Genomic DNA, 19,354 nt, shown 5'->3' with positions numbered 1-19,354 from the left:
CTGAAGAAATGATTCATTGTTTATTTTAACTGCAAAGAAAAATGTTTTTACTTCATTAGAGTATTATCAAGATTTTAATACCATATCCACTTCTTTCTAAACTGTTCTCTTCTTGAAAGCTATGTTAAACCTCCTCCTAATAACTCCTGTGATTAGCATCTTTGTAGAAATCCCAGAGGACAGGCTTCTAAAAGTGGCATTATATTTCTAGAGCCTCCCTGTAATTAAGCATCTATCAGGCCTTCTATTCAGTTGTATATAACTGCTCTGCAGAAAATCTCTCTTCGCTTGAATAAAAAGAGATGTTTTGTTTAAATTTAGCAGAAGGATTGCATTTATGTTATGAAATATAAGAATTTTAGATTCAGTTTAACTGAAAAAAAAAAAAAAAAGAAAAAAAAGTACCCATTGCTTAAAGGACACAAGAAGGTCTGCAAGTGAGCTGCCGTGGCAGAGGGCAGCTCCTGCCAGAGACCTGCTGGGAAGGGATGATGCAAAAAGCTCTGCCAGAGCTCCACCAAATAGCGGCCAACTGTGTGAAACATTTTGTTGAATTCAGTATGGGGATTATTAAACGTCACCAGGTGTAAGTGATATTTGCTTATCCACAGTGAAGAAAAATCCCCAAGTTTCTACAGTCACTTCTTTAGTGAGACTGCAGCTGCCCAGCCATGAGAACACGAAACACACACTCTTTTGGCTTTGATAGTGTCAACACAAGATGCGAATGTTTAACGGTGAGTGCAACTCCCAGGTAAAACCCCTTGTCTTAGGGACTTAATATCCTTTTCATCCTCTGGAGTCCTTAGATCAAAATTGGACATCGTTCTGTAATGCGTGTTTTTGCAATGTTTTTATCATTTATGATTTTATTTTATGTCGGTGTGTGTGGAGTTCTCCCTGCAAGTGCAGCACAGGGGCTCGGTGAATAATGTCAGGTACCAAAGTTTTGGGAGCTTCCTATATGAATTCGTATTTTAGACTCTCTTGCTGCCAATTTGGCCTCCCATACCCATGGATAAGAAACATATTTAATATCCTGTTTGAAGGATTATCATGCACAGATGAACCTCTATCTTTTTGCTCATTCATGTGCTTACACATCACCATCCCCATCTGAACCTTTTTCTTTTAAAAAGTATTGGGGGATATTTGATTCACTTGTAGTTATAAATGGTTACAAAGATGACACAACATGTATTTGACAGTAGCGAAAAGAAAATATACTTCAGACTAAAGTGGGAAGGAAGAAAACGTCCCTCAGTAATTATATGAGACAAAAAAATACCTTTTATCGGATGTTGTTAAAGTTGACACGAGTGTGACTTCACATTTTGAGCTGTATCTACTGACTTGAAAGCCATGCTCACTCTGGTGTTTAATCTGTCATTCTAATAACTCAATAGATTGAAGGGCTTAATTAGATGCTTTTATTTCTATTTCAAGATGATGAAAATCAATGTTCTTCTCATTTACCTTCATACGCAGCCCAAAGATGAATCTACACTTTCAAGCTGCTGCAAAGAATAACAATATCAGGTGAGAGAGCAACTGAACCTGCTTGAAGACAGATATATTTCAATCTCCCTTCAAAAAAGGTATTCAGCATTTCTGCTAGTTTTTGTTGATCAGAATAGTCTTTGCATGAAAAAGTCCTTTAAAATGTATTGGAGAATATGTAAAGTATCTCATATCATAAAAGGTACTGTCTCATTCAGATCTGGTTCAAGGCTTGCTGATGCCATTGAAAGTCTTTCTATTGAATTCAGTGGGGTTTGGGTTGGTACATATGATTCCTTTCATTTAAGTTTCCTTTTTCTGAAGAAAATAGTAGAGTACACTTCATATAATTCATTGTATGACAGCCCCTGTAATACAAACCAGTGCAAAAAGTAAACAAATAGCTTTTATTTAATTGAAAGTGGTTTTTTTTACAGGATACATTGAAGAGCATGAGATAAATAATATCCACATCACAAGCAATTGCTAGTCTCTTCTCTCAATTGTAACAGCTCGGCAGAGGTCTTTCATATTTGACATACCATTACACTGGAGTTTCAGTAAGAACTACTGCTTGTAAAAAATTTGAGACCACTCTCCTTACAATCTCAAGTTATGTTTGGCACCACTCCATTTAATTGATGCATATACATTTATCCATTAATTTCAAAGCTTATTTTAAAAAATTAATGTAATATTGATACTTAATGTTTTCTTAATAACAGACCACTTCTATCTCCCTCCCCCATCCCCACTGTTTTTCTTTATCAGGAATGTTGGTCACGGTGAAGATAAATGCTTAAGATAAAATCTACACATGGTTTATTTCTAAAAGTCCATGGCTGTGCATTGCTTTAATCATCAAGGAAAAAGGATATAAGAACGGAACTCAATAGCAGGATCCCAGATGTCAATATATGGTTTGCCCTTTGGGACAATTTTACTGCTCCAGAGCTTAAACCTGTAAAAATATAAGCACAGAAAATTTTCTGACAAAAGTAAATGTGTCAAAAAAAAGTTTTTCTATGCATTCTAGCATAACAGCAATCTTTATTCTATTTGCAAAATGAAACATTATCCACAAGTGTTATTTCTTTTATTTTTTTTTTTTTTAAGTTGTAGCAGCAATTCCATGGGTGAATATCCACTTTTAGGAGGGTTTTGGCTAGTTTGTTGCAAAACTATGCTCCATTTTGCATAAATAATAAGGTACTTATGAGAGCAGAGGCTGGACCCTGGGCAACCCCACCCCAGCAGTGGAGCAGGGCTGAGATTCTCTGGCTCAACAGCAGCAGCAGCTCCAGAGCAGATATAGAGCTGCGTTATACGGTGGGAGCTGCAGCTTTGGCTTTAGCAAGAAAGCTTATTTCTCTGTCCTTCCCTGAGCATTGCAGGCCAGGGCAGACAGAGACCTACACTAAAAATAGAGTCACATCTAGGTGTTGTGCAAAATACTTTCTCTACTAATGAATCTGAGAGTACCAGAGACTAATCTACATGTACGCAGCATTACAAAGCAACAGGAGGGAGGCCACCTATGGTCATGGAAAGTCTGTTAATCTATTGGACTTCTTAGAGGCACACAGATTTCTTATTACACAGTAACATTCAGAGAAAAAAAAAAAATCTCACGTACTTGATATTTTTGGAATCCTAATTTCCTCACTGCTGCTGCCATCACCCCCGTCACTGACTGTTCTTATTTCTATGAGATAATCTTCTTCAAATGGTACCAGAAGTTCAGCTGAAGTGTTGTTTGTCTCCAGTATGTGTGTTTTGCTATGTCTGTTTTGTCTATACAAAATCTAAGCAAAAAGGGATTAGAATACAAGAGTTATTTATTTATTTTTAATATCTTCTTTAATATCAGAATATCTTCTGTCATGTCCCAAACTTTTCAGAGCACTATCAGCACCCTGCAGAGTATTAAACTTAATTCAAAACATAGAAATATATTCTGCAGAATTTTGTGATGGAGACCACAGCGGGCATTTACTCCAACTTTCAGGAGAGCCTTTGTCTGCTAGAACTGAGGCTTACCTTTAAAGTAGGGTTATGAAATCCTTATCCAATATATTTATGCTCATCTGTAAATATGGAAGTTAGACACACCTTTAAACAAGACTTCAATCTGTAACACCTTTTATATCCAGAACTCATCTGACACTTCAGGAACTGAGGTTTTGGGTTTTTTTTAAAATTTTGCCTGGTTGTGGCGAGCATTTATAGTCAGAAAAATTCACATTGACTTCTGTGTAAAATTACCACCTGCTAATGAAAACTGGGGACATTGCATAGCTGTATGTTTTTAAAGACTTCAAGAAAGGACAGATATTTAGATAGTAGCATCTGGGTTTCCACTTAAGAAGCACATTTCTACAACTAAACATGATGGATCCAGCGCCTGCTTGCACTTAGGTCTTTTTGCTAATGAATCATTGGGCCAAGGTGCAGAGCAGCCTGGGGAACCTAGAGAGGGATCTTACAGACTATGAACAGCTTTTTTCCTCCAAGAAGCCTTTCTTCCTTGCTAGCACATCAATGACAGTGTTTGACTCCTTTCTCTTGACAATCTTCTGACATACTTATGCTAAGAAAAGCAACTGAAGAGCAAAGCAGAAAGAGAAACAGAGATCATGCAATAAATACTGCAGCAGGTACTTAAAGCACTCTTTCCATATCAAAATAAAATAAGCAAGTGTGGCCTAGAAGCAGGTAGGTTAGACACAAAGGAAAAGAAGGTCAATAGTAGTTTTAACTTTTTCCCCAGTGTGTGGAGCTACTCAAACGCACTTACTAGGGTGTAAAAGGATATGAACTCAAGAAAGATTGCAAGCTGGGGGGTTTTTGTGTCCTTTTCCTCCCTAGACATAAATAACTCTGTGTAGACACTAAAATGCCTAGCAACACGAGGATCTTGATCCTGAGAACCCTTCCTCATGTAAGCACTCTCCACCTCCATATTTACAGTCCTTCAGGAGTAAAAAAGTCTTTCCATAAGTCTTTTGGGGTCAGAGCCACTGCAAACAAACTTTAAACTAAATTTTTCTTTCCTTTAAAAATAGATTTATAGGAGTGTTTTTTACTTCTTTCACATTGATCTTTATGTGAGTATCTTCCTACCTCTTTTCAGAGGTACAATTATGAATTGCCAGAGTGAGAACTTTTAAATATGTTTTATGCCTGTCTTTAACGCTTAAGAGCCTGTTCTCTACCTCTTATATATGTGTGAAACTCCTTCCCCCAAAAGATGGGAATGCAAGAATCTTAGATGAGTGAGATTATAAGGGAAAGGGGACAAGCGAGATCCAGCACTGGGGACAAAATCCCTGTGTCAGGATAAAGAGGTCCTACTCTGACCGAACATAGCCATTCTTCCATTTGTATAAATGTCAGCCAGCCATCCCAGTAACTCCAGAAAAGTCACTGTTTTCCAGGTAACGAACAGTTGCCTTTCAACTAGTCACTGTTTGTACCTCTATTATAAACAACACGTCTGATTAATGAGATACAGAAGTTACTTACTTTGTAGCCTAGCACCTCTGATTCATTCTCCATTGTTTTAACGTGTTCCCAGTTCAAGCAGATTTTGGAATTTGTCAGCTTCCAGGCGATGTTTGCTGGGGGTTGACTTGGTGCTTTAAAAAAAACAGATGATGATAATCACAAGATACAACTGAATATTAATTTGCGTAGTGTAATTGAATGAGCTGCTGACATGAAAGTAGCAAATGCATGGGTGATTCAAACCTGAAAGAGTAAAAAATATTTTCCAGTCCATCATTGCTCTCCTATTAGTCAGAATAAAGATCTATTCATAGCACAAACCCACTTACTGTGAGAGTTCATTTTCGAAATTAGGAAAAGCCTGACAGTGTCTGACAGTTCAAGTTACATTTGATAGATTTTGTTTAAATACTAAGTTGTTCCTATCTGTATTTCAATGTGCTAGAGAATGTTTTGCTGTATGGATTTCAGAAAAAGCTAAAACTAAAAGCAAAATACAAAAGACAAGATTGTCATCAGCCATGAAGACAGGTTACAAAGAGCTACACATTAAAGTCTCCATGTGATCCATCATGAAACATTGTAGGGTTTTATAAATTCTCAACACAATAGGCTGAGAGTAGCTTTTCAAAGGGTTTTTATGCCTAAGTGCCAGGACTTTGAAAATTTGCCTACAAGTGACTGAAATCAAATCCTGTGTGAACATGTGAAGTTGAAACTGTGCCTTTGAACTGTATGTCAGATTTAGAGCAACACATTATCTCCTTCTCCATGGTGTGTCCTCCCGGACCCTGCCTGGGAGGACGGTACTGGGGGTGTTAGAGGAAATAAGGACTTGAACAGAATTAAGAAAAAGGAGAAGAGATTTGGAGAAACGTGTTGCGAGTATCCCAGACCTGACTTTAAAATGCTTAACTTCTGGGATCCATCTTTTCTCCCTACAGTTCCTATATACTGATGATTAATGTATGTGACTTGGAAAGTACTGTTGATTTGGTAGTACTCCACAATTTCTTTCATTTCCCATGGAGATAGAAAGAATTGATGGTGCCTGTTGTTTCATATCTATCTGCTTCATGACTGTGGAGAAATTTAATCCATCCCATTGGTAGGGAAAGGAGGTGTTAGTGGACCACCCAGGTGAATATAAGCAGATGTCCTTCCATGAGGCATACTGTCAGTGCTGGAAAAAGATTCATCTATTCACATATACATTCACGTACACAAACCTGCAAATTTACTTAAATGTTGTTTGAAACCTCTTTGTTGCTTTCAGCAAATATTTTATGTAAGGAATTTGGTGACAAAAATTTCACAAGAAGCAAAGGATGTCAAATACTTCATTGAACAGTCTTGGAAGTGCTCAAAAATGGGTAAATATTGCCTTATTCAAAGCTTTTTTAGCATAGCACTTAAAACCATCTTAATTCATAGTCTTTGGGCTGAAAAACCATCACAGGATGATTTTCAAAACAAAATTATCTCATTTTGCTATACAGCCAGGGATCAGAATAGGTGGTAACATAGCACGTCCCCAAATCCATGGTAATATCCACAAGCAAAACCACTGCAAACAGTTTTTCAGATCTAAGATTAGCAGATCATTTCCTTAACTAATTTCTTGTAATCAACATTGTCGAGAATAATAGAAGTCCCAAGTATATGCTCAAGTTTATTACGTTAATGACATTACTCTCATGGTTTAGGTAACACTTGGCTTTGTTGCTGTACGGAGTCAAGGTTTATCCTTGCAAAGTATTTCTAATATCTGTATCTGCTGATGTATATATTTTTAAAGAAAAAAAAAAGCAAAGAGATTTCTGAAATCTATGACATATAAGTAAAGAAGCAGAAGAGCTGAGCTTCATAACAGCTCCTAATAGAGCAGTATGTTCATGGAAGGAGGACATCATTTCCACTTTCCTAAGTAGTTTAAACTTAAACCAGGATATCAACTTAGACCTTAAATTGATCTTAGATAAGTATGTTTCAATCAGAATTGCACCTATTTGGCAGAAGGACCATTTTAGTTTTGCTTAGTCCCTACAATAATGGCACGCACAGAACATTGTAGGAATCCTGGACAATGAGTAGGAAGACAGAGCTATTACCTTGAAGCTAAAGCTCCTGCTGTAGATGCACATTGTTTATATTCTCTTGACATATTATCTCTACTCATATTGAAAGTGCTTGCATCTTTCAGAGACTAGAGCTTAAAATTTTAATATATGTTTTTAAATATTAAAGGGGTTATTTTGACTTTAATTTTTAAATGAACCATTAGCACAATCCTGAATTTGACAAGATGAAGTCAATGTAAAACAAAGCAAATTTATTCCTTATATGTCTTGTCACTTGACTGCCATGTCTTTAACTTGTCTTTCATACATATGCACATACGAATATAGAGAATAATTTCCAGAGATGAGTCTATTTTCCATTAAGAAATTGCCTGTGACTAGAGTCCTGTTTGTGTCCTTAAGAAATACCTTCTCTGGCTTTATTTTGGTTTATGTTATTTACATTAAATGGTAACTATTATCATTAACTCATTTTACAAGTGGTTCCTGTCTTGCACTTTCAGTAGTAGCATGGAACAGCATACAGACAAGAGGAAAATCGGTGAAAGACAGGAGAAAAATTTCCTTTTTTTGTGCAAAAGGGACTATGGGAAAACATAGTCCAAGGAATATATAAAAAAAATTGAATGCTTAAACAGTAATGAATTTGGGGCACTCTGGTACATAGCAGATTACCAAGATTTCCTGCTTTATGACTATTTTGCTCTTAGTGAACATTTACTTCATGGGTTCAATCTTGCAGGATGGTGCTCAGTGCTTCCTTGTTACCTTGGAGGATGGCCCCATGAAAGCATTGGTTTCATGAAGTTGCTTCTCACAAACAGAATAGCGTATGCTTTTGCTTCTACAGTTGTAGAAAATTTAAAAAATTAATGATTAAATAGTATTTATGTGAGTCTATCCCATATGCTACCCTCTGTAGTGCACAGTTTAGAGGTCTCAAAAAAGCACTGTATTTGGAGCATTCAACAGTTTTCTTTAAAAAAACACACCCATATTCCCCAAATCTACCAAACATCAAACAAACCCATCACCTAAATCTATTGTTTGACCTGTGGAACAGCTTTCCTTTATTGACTCTGCATCTCTTTTGAAATCTCCTGAAAGCAAGTGGCATGCTGTTGCAATGCAAAAGGAACTCCTTCCTAACGGTTGCTGTACTGTAGGAACACAAACACCGGTGTTACCTAATTTTGTAGGTGTAAAGAATTACTTTAGCATATAAATAGAATAGGCTAAAGGAAATAACCTGATTTAAGTTGATGAGAGTTTTGGCTTCCATTGAGACAGACCTGAAGCTAAATATTATATCAATGTCCTAAATACCACAGTCTGAGTAAACTTGATGGTGACCACAAAAACATTGTCGGGGAAGAGATAGAGAAGTTTCTTGGTCCTAGATTTTGTTGCTTAATTTTATGAAGAAATTTGGGATCCAGTTTTCTCTGATATTGCAACATTTAGTAGAGATGGGTCACGGTAAGCTGAAATGTCACTATCACACTTGGGAGTTTGCAACATTTGTTGTACGGAATTGAATACTCACGTGATTTTTTAGTGGTGACATTTACTGGGGTGCTAGAGGGCCCTGTCCCTGCAGTGTTGTAAGCTCGAACTGTAGCAAAATACACTGTGTTAGCTTTTAGTCCTGTGATATTTTTGGCTGTTACATTCCCACTGACTCTGACTTTACCAGCTGTGCTTTCCTTGGGATCATCAGTCCAATATAAAACCTGAAAAGTGAGAACAAAGAACAGGCAATTCATTGTTTTCCATCAATTACAGATTTGGCTGGGAAGCAGACATGCTGACAATGAAGATTTCAAGGAATACAGGATTTTTTGTATCCAAAACTAGCAGGAAATAAAACCAAGCATGAATATTTATAGAGAAGAAATAAAATTTCAGAGACTGAATACTAATTAAGGAAGTAAATTAAATCCTTAACTTTATAGATGTCCAAAAGGAAACTTTTGATAAGGTGAGAAATTTTAAAAGCTTGTTTGGTTTTATGGTTTGAACACATTTGAAGAAAACTTTAAAAGATACAAAGAAGCCTTTATCTCAGTCATCTAAAAGGTTTTTTAATTATTTTGTATCCTGCCTCTAGTTTTGATTCAGTGACAGCTATTTAGACCTGGGTTTTTTTTTCAGTGAGTAATTGATTTAGGAAGGTTTGTGTAGTGTACATGACCCCTATTACCTTCATTTATACATTTGTAATGATAGGACAGAATGTAAAGTATTTCTGACTTGATTTACTCTTGGTTTATCATATCTAAAAAAAAAAAAATTAATTAAAAGAAAAAAAAAGTTGTTTCACTGTGCAAGTAAAATGCTCAGGAATCACACCTGAGGTTACTTCGAAGTACCCCAGTTATTAACACAAAAATCTGCTCCCCCCCGCCCCCTCAGCCGGAGGCACCTCTGCTCTGTCCTGTGGATGTCAGACACGGGTGACACTGGGTTTCTGCTCCCACTGGGCGCTGGAGACCAGAGCGAAGCCCGAAGCAGCACAGCTGGCCGAGTGCCACGGGGGTCTGGCAGCATCCGTGCATCCTCGAGCTCTCCCTGCTCAGACCCTGAAATACCTGGCCCTGGAGCTGGCTCTGGGCTTGATGCCGTGACACCGGCAATGCACCCCAGTGCACAGGGCAAAAAAACCTGTTGGTTATTAGTAAATGAGCAGGTGCTCACTACAAACAGCCTCAAGTTGGGCCAGGGGAGGTTTAGGTTGGATATTAGGAAAAATTTCTTCACTTAAAGTGTTGTCAGGCATTGGAACAGGCTGCCCAGGGAAGTGGTGGAGTCACCATCCCTGGAGGTATTTAAAAGACATGCAGATGTGGTGCTTAGGGACATGGTTTAGTGGTGGACTTGGCAGTGCTAGGTTAACGGTTGGACTCGATGATCTTAAAGGTCTCTTCCAACCTAAATGAATCTATGATTCTAAGAGGAGTGAGAAGCCAAAAGCCTTTCCAATACGCCGCAGCACAAGCTTTGGATAGCAATGAGGTGCATTTATCCTGGTTTCTTCTGTAAGCGATGCTATGGGTCATGTGCATGCCCCCAAACTATCAGGTACCCCATCGTGCTCAGACAGTGTTACAGCTGTGTAAGAGGAGGGAGGATCAGCTTTGTTTTGTGGAAACAAGCACAAATCCTTTTATAGTAGCCATCACAAATGATTAATCTTGAGGTTTTAATTTACATTACAAAAAGTCTGTGACAGAACTGCAGTCCTGGTCTGTGAATGCTTGTGATTATCTCAGGTGAAATGTTGCTAATGCGAGTCAGGTGAAGAGCTCCATTATCTGTTGACTTGGAAGCAAGGGAGGAGGAACTCGAATACAAATGTGGCCAGGAAAGGCACATCTGTAAAGTGTCAGACACCACCAGCACCAGCTGCCTCACCTCATAGCCCAGCACCCTGCCCGTGTGCCTGTTCCACGCGATGGGCTGCCAGGAGACCTCCACCTCCGCCGCCGAAACGCTCAGTGCCGAAGCCCCGGCTGGTGCTATCTGCGGCTCTGGGCGATGGGAGAAAACACAGCTGGTGGAACATTTGTGTTATCAAAAGGGGGGCACGTCAGGAACTGAGGGAGATTCGAGAAAAGAGGAAGAGATTCTGGGGGGAAGCAGCAGGCAGAGGCTCAGGAAACCTGGTGAGAATCACTAGCTTCGCTACCCATGTATTGTGGAACATCAGCAAAACCCGGTTTCAAAATTTGTCATTATGCATAAGCTGGGACAGATTTTCAGAGGTCAGCTGCACTGAGTGGTCTGAAAAGCTAGACCCTGTGAGAGCTACGCTTTTGAATGTCTCCCGATTTTCCCAGCCCGTTCAGTGGGAGCTCTCTGGGGACAAATAAGTTGAAACATGCCGTCTACTTAAAGCCATTCTGAAAATCTGCCCTTTGCTTTTTTTTACTTCAATTTCTCATCTTCTTTCTCGTGTCTCTTGTCAAACTTCCATGAGCAGCTTTGAGCAGGCTCCTCAATATCCCTGTGGAGATCTGTCTGATCATATCTGGGACCTATTGATACTACACAGCTATTACTAATAAGAGCAACAGGCATTACCGTCTTCTCCTGAGTAGACAATGGTTATGGAGCTGAGGGTCCCTTCTCCTTCATTGTTGTAGACACCAACTTTCACTTCAAAAGGAGAGAGAGGTGTAATGCTTTCATTCCTGTAAACATATTTGCTTGCTTCCACTGAAGCCACCACCGCTTTTGTCCAAGTTGTTGAGCCAAGAGGACGAAACATAACGATGTAGCCAAAACCTTCCCCGTTTTGTAGTTCTTCTGGAACTGGCTGTAGTGACAAGGCAGTCAGTCAATAAGCATTTGCAAGTATACACTGTTTTAATTGAATCTTCATTCTCTGAGTATATTTTAGTGGTATTGATTTAGTTGACTGTGCCTTAGAGAAGATAATAATGTTTGCTCCATCAGTCAATGTAATATTGAAATAAAAATCAAAATAATAAATCTATTGAGGCAATCAATTTAGAAACAAAGGATCTGATCAGCTCCATTAAAGTTATTCTCTTTCAGGCATGAAGTTTTCAAAATTAAAAGCATTTCACTCAGTACAGGTTGTAGCTGATTTCCACCCCCCCCCCCCAAGGGGTATGGGAATGCTAATTTTAAATAAAAGATTTTTAAAGAAAAAAAGTTGGGAAAGGAGTAAATGTATACACAAAAGTGTGTGTCAGCTGTATAATTGCCCGCATATGAGTACAGTACTTACGTATTATTTTAGCACAAGTGCATGTCTCAAGTGCATGAACATATTCTTATTTAAGTTTGTTTAGAACAGAAACTTTATTGCAAGTCAACATGACAAAATTAATGTTTCTATCAATAAAATCTCATGTCAAGATATGTATCAATGACTCATACTGAACAGGCAATTACATCAACACTGTAGCCAGCACGAACTTTTTTGTTTTCATGGGATAAAAATACTTCTACATTGGCTTCTCAAAGCAAGAGAACATTTATGAAACAAGATAAGATCAGTAGTACATGGAGGAAGGAAGTGTTCCTCAGCAAAACTTCATTTATTTTAGATGCTTTCATCAAAGTAAGGTCCATGGAAAAGCAGACATGGAAAATGTCTGCAAAAAGAGAAAGAAAAACATAGGGGCAGAACTGCAGGCCCTGTGATCACTCCTGACTTCAATCTCCTCTCCTGCAGAGAAACTCTTGGGAGCACTAACGGTGTCGGAAGATGGGAGAAAAAAACTTGGGACGCACATCAGAAGATTTCAGGGCACTTATTTTACTCTTTTCTTCATAAATTCCTTCTAATTCTAATAATAAACCTGGCCTGGCATATATAACAAATGCATTTTCCTTAAGTGTTTTACAAACATTAATTCCCCAATATGCCCACTTCTATCTCTTTTCTAGTCCTGAGAGAGTTAAGTGTGAGCGATGATGGTGCACTGGGGAATTATAAGAGTTCAAGCTACTTTCTAGAGCATTTAATTTGTTTTTGAGGCTTCTGTGACCTCAGATTTAATCAAGATGTTTAGTGAGTTCATCACAGAAAGCTGGAGAGTCGTGTTCAGTGTTGTTAGCTTGGCATAATTAGTATTTCTTCTGACTGTTTTTCAGGACACACTATGGAGTCCAACAGGATAATTTGATTGAGATCTCTCAGGTTGTTTTCAATTTTCATGTTCTTCTGCTCCCAAAGAGTAGATCAGTAGAGGAGAAAATGAAACAAAAGAGTGAAAGATGCATATGGAAGAAAACTTAGTTCAGTAAAAGTGAAATTTCACTCTGGAGCATGGAGAAGGGAAGGCATTGGCAATATTATTTATCTAGGGGTTGTTTTTTTTTTTCTTTTGACCTCATTTTTTTCCTATCACTTCCCTTCCTCCCCCAAAAGGCTGTTTAAATGGCACAGTTTTTAGCATACAGGGGAACACAGGTAACTTGCTCAGCTGATGAATAACATCACTTTTAGCTTAATTTAATTCCTTTTACTTTCCTTCAAACTGTATACATGACCTTGGTTATTTCTTTGGAAAAAGAATGAAGTCAAGAGAGAGAGTAGACTACTTTCCTTGCTCAAGCTGAACTAGAAGTCTTTTTTTTTTTTTTTTTTCCTTAATGGAGAAATGTTTTCCATGACACAAAGGAAGCACCATGTTTTTGGAGGCCCTGTCCCAAATTACGAACTAAACAGAGGTCATCTTGTGCAGCCTCTGAAACAGTCCCACCTGATAGTAAGATACATGGCAGGGCTGCCTGGCTCCTGCCTTCCAGGCTGGGTGCTGCTGATGGCGTGGAGTAGCTCCTACTTTAGTTAGATGTCCTCAAAGCCAGGGGAGAGTTTTAATTAGGTGAAGCACATTAACTTCACATGTATTTTTCAGTGGCAATGAAAAAAAAAAGAGAGCGGGAGCTGTGTTTTGGGGAGTTTTTCCATAGGGGCTGGAGTCCTGACCAAGCACCTGCCCCATCACTGCAGAGGCTTTGCAAGAGGCTGCCTGCCTTCATCACGATGCCTGTGGGGAGGCTGCGGGGTGGCTGGAGAAGGACGGTTCCTTCCCACAACGCTTATTTTCCGCTCTCTGAAATGACCTGCGCTCACCCATTGCAACTTGTAGTATGGTATTAACTGTTCTGAAAATGTATATTCTCTCCTCCTGCTGGAGTGCTGGAGAATTAAAGGGTTCATCTCCTTTAACGCATAATAGGATATGTCTTGTCAGCACAGTGTTCCAGAATGAAAAACATGTAAACAAAAGTATGAAAAATGTTAATGCAGAAAATGGCCAAGCAGATTAGTGTGTTAAGCACCTCCTGTACAATGGAGATAAGAGGGTTATACAGACTTCTAAACATCTTTATAACATGCCTCTTAAACTGTTTATTTTTATAAATTGTTCGCTATAACACAGAAAACTTGCTGTATATCTTACAGGCTGTTTTCTCTCCAGATGCAGGATGAAATCCAGGCTCAGCCAAAGCCAATGACCAAAAGCCTTTGGATTTCAGCAGGGCTGTGATTTCACCCACGGACTCTTCCCCATTAGACAGCTTAGGTTAATTGAGCAAACCATTACCTCCCATGTGATGACCAGCTCAGAACGGCTCCCTCCTCCTCCGCTGACGTTCGTTGGTGCCACGACAGGAACTGGAGAAGAAAAGATGGTGCTTGCAACTACCTACCACTACTGAGGGGGGTCTTGCCAACCAGGTGATTAAAGCTCTTCCTAGCTCGCATGCAGCTCCTCTGCCTTTCAACACGTAGAACAGGGACTATAACAGTACATTTAAAATGAACCGAAATTATGTTTACACATTTTCAAGTTTATAAGGCTGAAGCCACAGATGTATTTGATACATGAGTACCCTGGTTCAAAAAATTAATTAAAGAAGCTAGTAGCATCAAGTATCTGACATTATTATGCCTCATCAACTAATTGGCAAAATGATGTTCCATTCAGACTGTAGCTGTAACACTACTGATTTACTAATTATGCATTTGTTCAGTAAACATGTTGTTGGAGCAATATATTAATTTTTTTAATTGGCTGTATGCTTTTCTTAGGAAATTCAAAACTCTTAATTTGCTCTTTTCCTTCTCCCAACACTGTAAGTGTCCAAAAATTCATTGATTAGAGCTTGATTTGCTCCAGGTATGTGGCTCCATAGGTACAGGGTTGAGGTCAAGCAATGTGCTGGTGTTCCAGGCTGAAGGGGCTTCTCATCACTCAAATGGCTCTTGGTGGAGAGGCAAGGAAAGTATCAGCATTTCTTGCCTCTTGCTCTGTATTTCCATAAACATGCCCACCCCATTAGCCTATAAATGTTGACAGCTTTGGTGAAACGGATTGTGATATAATGGATGGAATTTAGACAGGCCAGCCTTGTTCTTATTGTATAATTCGCTATCGGTCTTCTTGCAAGGATGATATCATGTTCCTTTTCAGCTGCTGGAGAAGTATAAAAAAGAGGACAACCCTGGAACTGACTGAGACAGGAACCCCCTACAAGAGGGCATTTGTACTGTTTGCCATCTCCAAACCCTTGGCACTATTTTATTACACTGTCTGAAAATTGGATGTGTCAAGACAGGGCTGAAGACAGGGTCAGAAATAGGCAGGACAGTTATATCTCAGAAGCTTTTTCAGAGATTTTGAGGAGTTTTGCCATGTCTGCCTGTCCTTCCCCATTCTTCTACCCAGCGTGAGCCCAGCTACAGGAGCAGCAATAAAGGCAATAGCTCTTTAAGTTCATAGAAATTTATGTCAACCCACTACCACTTCTAGAATCCGGTCCTCATATAAATCTTTATCTGATTTCATCCTCTCTAGAAACATAGAAATTTCACGATATTTTTGTTGTGCAGTCATAAAAGTGAGTACAAGTGCAAATGAGCTAGGGTCTTTTGGAGAGTTTAGCATACGTATTCAATTTTGTCACTCACAATCAAAGTCTTTGTGCACATCAGAGGCAAATAATCTAAGACTGAAAAGAACAGCATTAAAGGAAAAAAATGACAAAACAGACTTTCAAGCCTAGTGTTTCACTGTTTCATGAACCAGCTGATGCTCAATTAGTTCATGTGTTAAATGTGTTCAGTACTTACTACATTTGCATGGGGAAAAAATTTGTACTACTGCTCAGCAGAGCCTCAACTGGGTCATAGTTGAGAAACAGATGAAAATTTACAGCTGGGTGCACCAACAGAGGCTCAATTAATTCTCAGCTCCATTTTAATGAAATGAACAGTGGCTCATTTGCATCCACAAATCTACTAATGCTCAGATTTCAGCTGGCAAAATAGCTGTTATAACAGTGAAGTTCAAATTCACCCTTTCATGGCCAGTCTTCTGCTGTCCACACTGTGATACTGTTTTCAGTTTCCTATTCTGATAAAAAAAAAAAAAGATAAGCTGTTACTTCTTCCACTGCACAGCAATGTTTTGAGACAGAATGATTTACAACAGTGAAGGGGTTATGCAACTAAAACCTGAAATGACTCCTTCTATTCCTTTTTTTAAGCTTCAGATGAGGCTACACTGTAAGGAAATAATGTTACTTATGCTATTGCCGTGATAAATAATATTAATTTTATTGTTTCTTTCTCTTTCTAGCCCTAGCCTTGTGAATCCTTCTAATAAAAAAGCAGCTTTAAAAGATGAAAGCTTTTACTGACTGTATAGGTGGTTTTGAATATCACACTTTACAAAGCCCCAAGGTAGCAACAGCAAGAAAGACCTTCTCAAGACTAATTTTGACTTCATGATCAATCCTGTAATCAAGAACATCTATCTGTGATACTCTGCTGGGAAATTTAGAAAATCTGGCCTCTTCCTGTCTCCAGCTTTTCTTTAGCCTTCCCTTTTCACGTTGCTCCTTACTCCTTGCATGTGAGAGCTTCCTGTGGTTCTGCTGAAGGAAGGAGTCAGGTACCACTCGGGCATGCATGGCCCAGGCAGGATCAGTGCATCTTTCCAGCCTGGAGGCTCTCAGGCTTTTCCCTTTGCTTGGGAGCAGTCTGTGATCTGCTTTACTACCACACTGGCCAGGCAGTCCTGACTGCTGAGAAGACTCATTTCATGTCTCTCTGCACCTGGAAAGCTGACAAAATCTATCAAAACTGGTGTTCTAATGCTGAAATATTTTCTTCTGGTGTCAGTACTCGGTATAAGTTTTTGCTTCAAAAGTAGGAAAAAGAACTTATTAAATTTAGATCAACCGATTTAATACATTTTGAAGTAATTCTGCCTTAGGACAAATATTGTAGGTATTCTGAGAAACAAATGGATACCCCTTTCTAAGGATATATGTATTTTCTGCTGTATAATGTACAATACTGTATTTTGAGTTCTGTCTTGAAAAGCAGCTTGCCAAACTTCAGAGCTTGGCAAATGAGACAAACAGAGAAGAGAAAGTAGATTGTAAAAGCTGCTTCCATTTTACTGCTTTCTGTCCTATAAATACTGATTTTATAGGTGGGAGGGAGTTGATAAGCAGGGGGCTGGGAGAAACATAAACCAAAGGTTTGGGCTTCAAATAAATTGTACCAAACTGAGTAGGTCAAAGGACTGACAGTGTCGGTCATCCAAGAATGAGTCTTCTTCCTATGAGGTTCCAAGTCCCAGAAGAAAAATGTGTAAAGGTTAGACAGACAGATAGTAAAGATCCCACCCTGGAGTCAGTGGGAGCCATTAGTTTCACTGGGCTTTGGATGCTGTAATTTATTTCCTCCAGTTAAAGCCAATATCCTGTCCCTGCTGATGCTCAGATATCAAACACCCTCTGCAGCAAAGGCATTACATGCTCGTGCTAGGATATGCCAGAGAGCTGGCTTTATCATTTTCTATGCAAGTCCCTGAGGAGGGTATAAACGTGGTTATAATTGGAAGAAAACAAATGTTGCTCCTCATCTGCTTGAATGAAAGCTTGTGTTCAGGTATGGGGATTAGATATATTTTGGAACATATCAAAGGGAGGAAGCATGGGCCAGCTCCAGCCTTTATTGCTGGCCCAAGTGATCTCCAAACCAGAGAGCAAAGCATGTGGTACCTTGATCATGTCCAAACATCCCTTGCACTGGTAGCGCAGGTCTGCTGTCATGAAGCCACAGCAGCCACAGACTAAAATGCCAGACAGATATGTAAGTAACCTTTTAGGAGTGAGTGGCTCTGCTGCAGTGAATTTCTCACACCTGCGAGCTGGCAACGTGTCTGTGTGGAAAAAACTGACAGAAACTAGGGTCTTACCTGCTGCTTTGGTTTTCAGTAGAGCCGATGGTCTGCTTGGCTCCCCAATTCCAACACTATTGCTGGCAACCACACGAAACTCATACTCAACCCAAGGGCTTAAGTCAACCACTGTTGCCTTGTGAGTCCTACCGTTAACGACTTCAGGAACTAAAGGTAAAATAAACATGTAATGACAATTTATTTTTGGAGTAATTAATGGTATACGCAAAAAATACAAGGCAATTCTCAAATTGCTCACCTGTTGCAACTGCCTGCCATCCAACTGAGAAAGGAGTCCTCGTCTGAATACTGTAGATCTGGACTGGACTATTATTATCTATTCCAGACTTCCAGGATAACACAGCAGTAGTGCTAGAGATATGTTCAACTTTAACATCTTCTGGTGGACCTGGGGGGCCTAATATGATTAGCATTTTAAGATGAAGATATTAGGAAGAGAAGATTCATTGCTGGGTTGGGTTGGGCAACTCTTACTTTCTCAAGTCAGTGGAATTATTCATGAAGCTGCAGTTCCATAAAAGCAGCACAATCTCTAAATAATGGCTTCATGCCTGTATTACATTTTTCTAGTTAATGAGGGGGGTTGAGTCAGGAAAATGAATGTCTTTATGTTTCTAACATGAAAACTGCAAACAAGGAAATGATTTTTTTTGTCTGACAAAGTTACCCAATGTGTCTTTTGCTGAACCATCCAACATCTTCAGAATTCCTATTGAATTTAATCAAAACTGAGGTTTAGAAAAAATGCAAGATGGTGCACTATACAGATTTCTGATTTCTGCTGGGGTTTAGAGGATCTGCTCCCATAACAGAATTTCTTTTACTGCTGGCAGTGAAAAGATTAGTTAGTTGACTATAGAAAATAAGTTTTCATCTCATCTCCAAATAGTGGAAAGGAACCAGGTCTCTTGTTTTTTTCCCAGCCTGCACAGTGACCCAGAGATGCCCAGCAAGGAGCCGGTGACAGCAGTGTGCTGAAAGTAGAGGACTTCCCTATGTCCTGCCACATTGACCCATGTGGCCAGAAAAGTTCACCTTCCAAAGAGGCCGTGGCAGAATTGCACAGATCTCCCTGGGTTAGCTGCACATTAGGATCACGCTGGCCAGAATCTCAATCCAATTTGGGACCAAGGGTACAAGATATATGGCATTTCACTATTGAGATATTGAATGGATATCCTAGGAATCATTTAAACAACAGCTGATGTTAAGAATTTCTAATTCCTCCAGAAGATATATGTGTCTACATTTAACAGACATACCTCTTACAATTATATCTACTGTTGCAGATTGACTGTCTAAAGTTGTTTGTACCATGCACACATATTTCCCAGAATGATGTAGCTGAATATTTCTTATCATCAAATCCCCAACAGATTCCTGGAGATACAAAGAAAGTAAACTAATAACTCACACCATGCTTTCCATACTGGACATTTTTATAAATTGCTCAATATTAATAAAAAATTCAGCTTTTAAATTAAAATATTCATAGCTATCATCAGT

The 19,354-nt window shown here is 39.0% G+C and overlaps 1 protein-coding gene across 6 annotated transcripts in view; it reads right to left on the bottom strand.

The window, feature by feature from the left end:
• Positions 1 to 1,893: 1,893 nt before the first annotated feature.
• LOC115333345 (contactin-6-like) overlaps positions 1,894 to 19,354 on the bottom strand; it is a 151,906-nt gene continuing 134,445 nt past the window's right edge. For all 6 annotated transcript variants that reach the window (XM_029996205.2, XM_029996204.2, XM_029996207.2 and 3 more), the window contains 10 exons: positions 19,111 to 19,228; positions 18,087 to 18,245; positions 17,846 to 17,995; positions 14,177 to 14,247; positions 11,172 to 11,406; positions 10,503 to 10,618; positions 8,635 to 8,821; positions 5,026 to 5,138; positions 3,137 to 3,305; positions 1,894 to 2,461 (listed from right to left, as the gene is read on the bottom strand). In XM_029996205.2, coding sequence (XP_029852065.1) covers positions 2,355 to 2,461; positions 3,137 to 3,305; positions 5,026 to 5,138; positions 8,635 to 8,821; positions 10,503 to 10,618; positions 11,172 to 11,406; positions 14,177 to 14,247; positions 17,846 to 17,995; positions 18,087 to 18,245; positions 19,111 to 19,228 — 1,425 coding nt within the window. In that variant the 3' untranslated portion in view covers positions 1,894 to 2,354. The remainder of the gene's footprint in view (positions 2,462 to 3,136; positions 3,306 to 5,025; positions 5,139 to 8,634; positions 8,822 to 10,502; positions 10,619 to 11,171; positions 11,407 to 14,176; positions 14,248 to 17,845; positions 17,996 to 18,086; positions 18,246 to 19,110; positions 19,229 to 19,354) is intronic.

This window comes from Aquila chrysaetos, chromosome 20 (genome assembly GCF_900496995.4).
Source record: "Aquila chrysaetos chrysaetos chromosome 20, bAquChr1.4, whole genome shotgun sequence".
Classification (NCBI taxonomy): Eukaryota; Metazoa; Chordata; class Aves; order Accipitriformes; family Accipitridae; genus Aquila; species Aquila chrysaetos.
The sequence above is the reverse complement of the archived record's forward strand: the minus strand, read 5'-3'. Positions and strand labels throughout refer to the sequence as shown.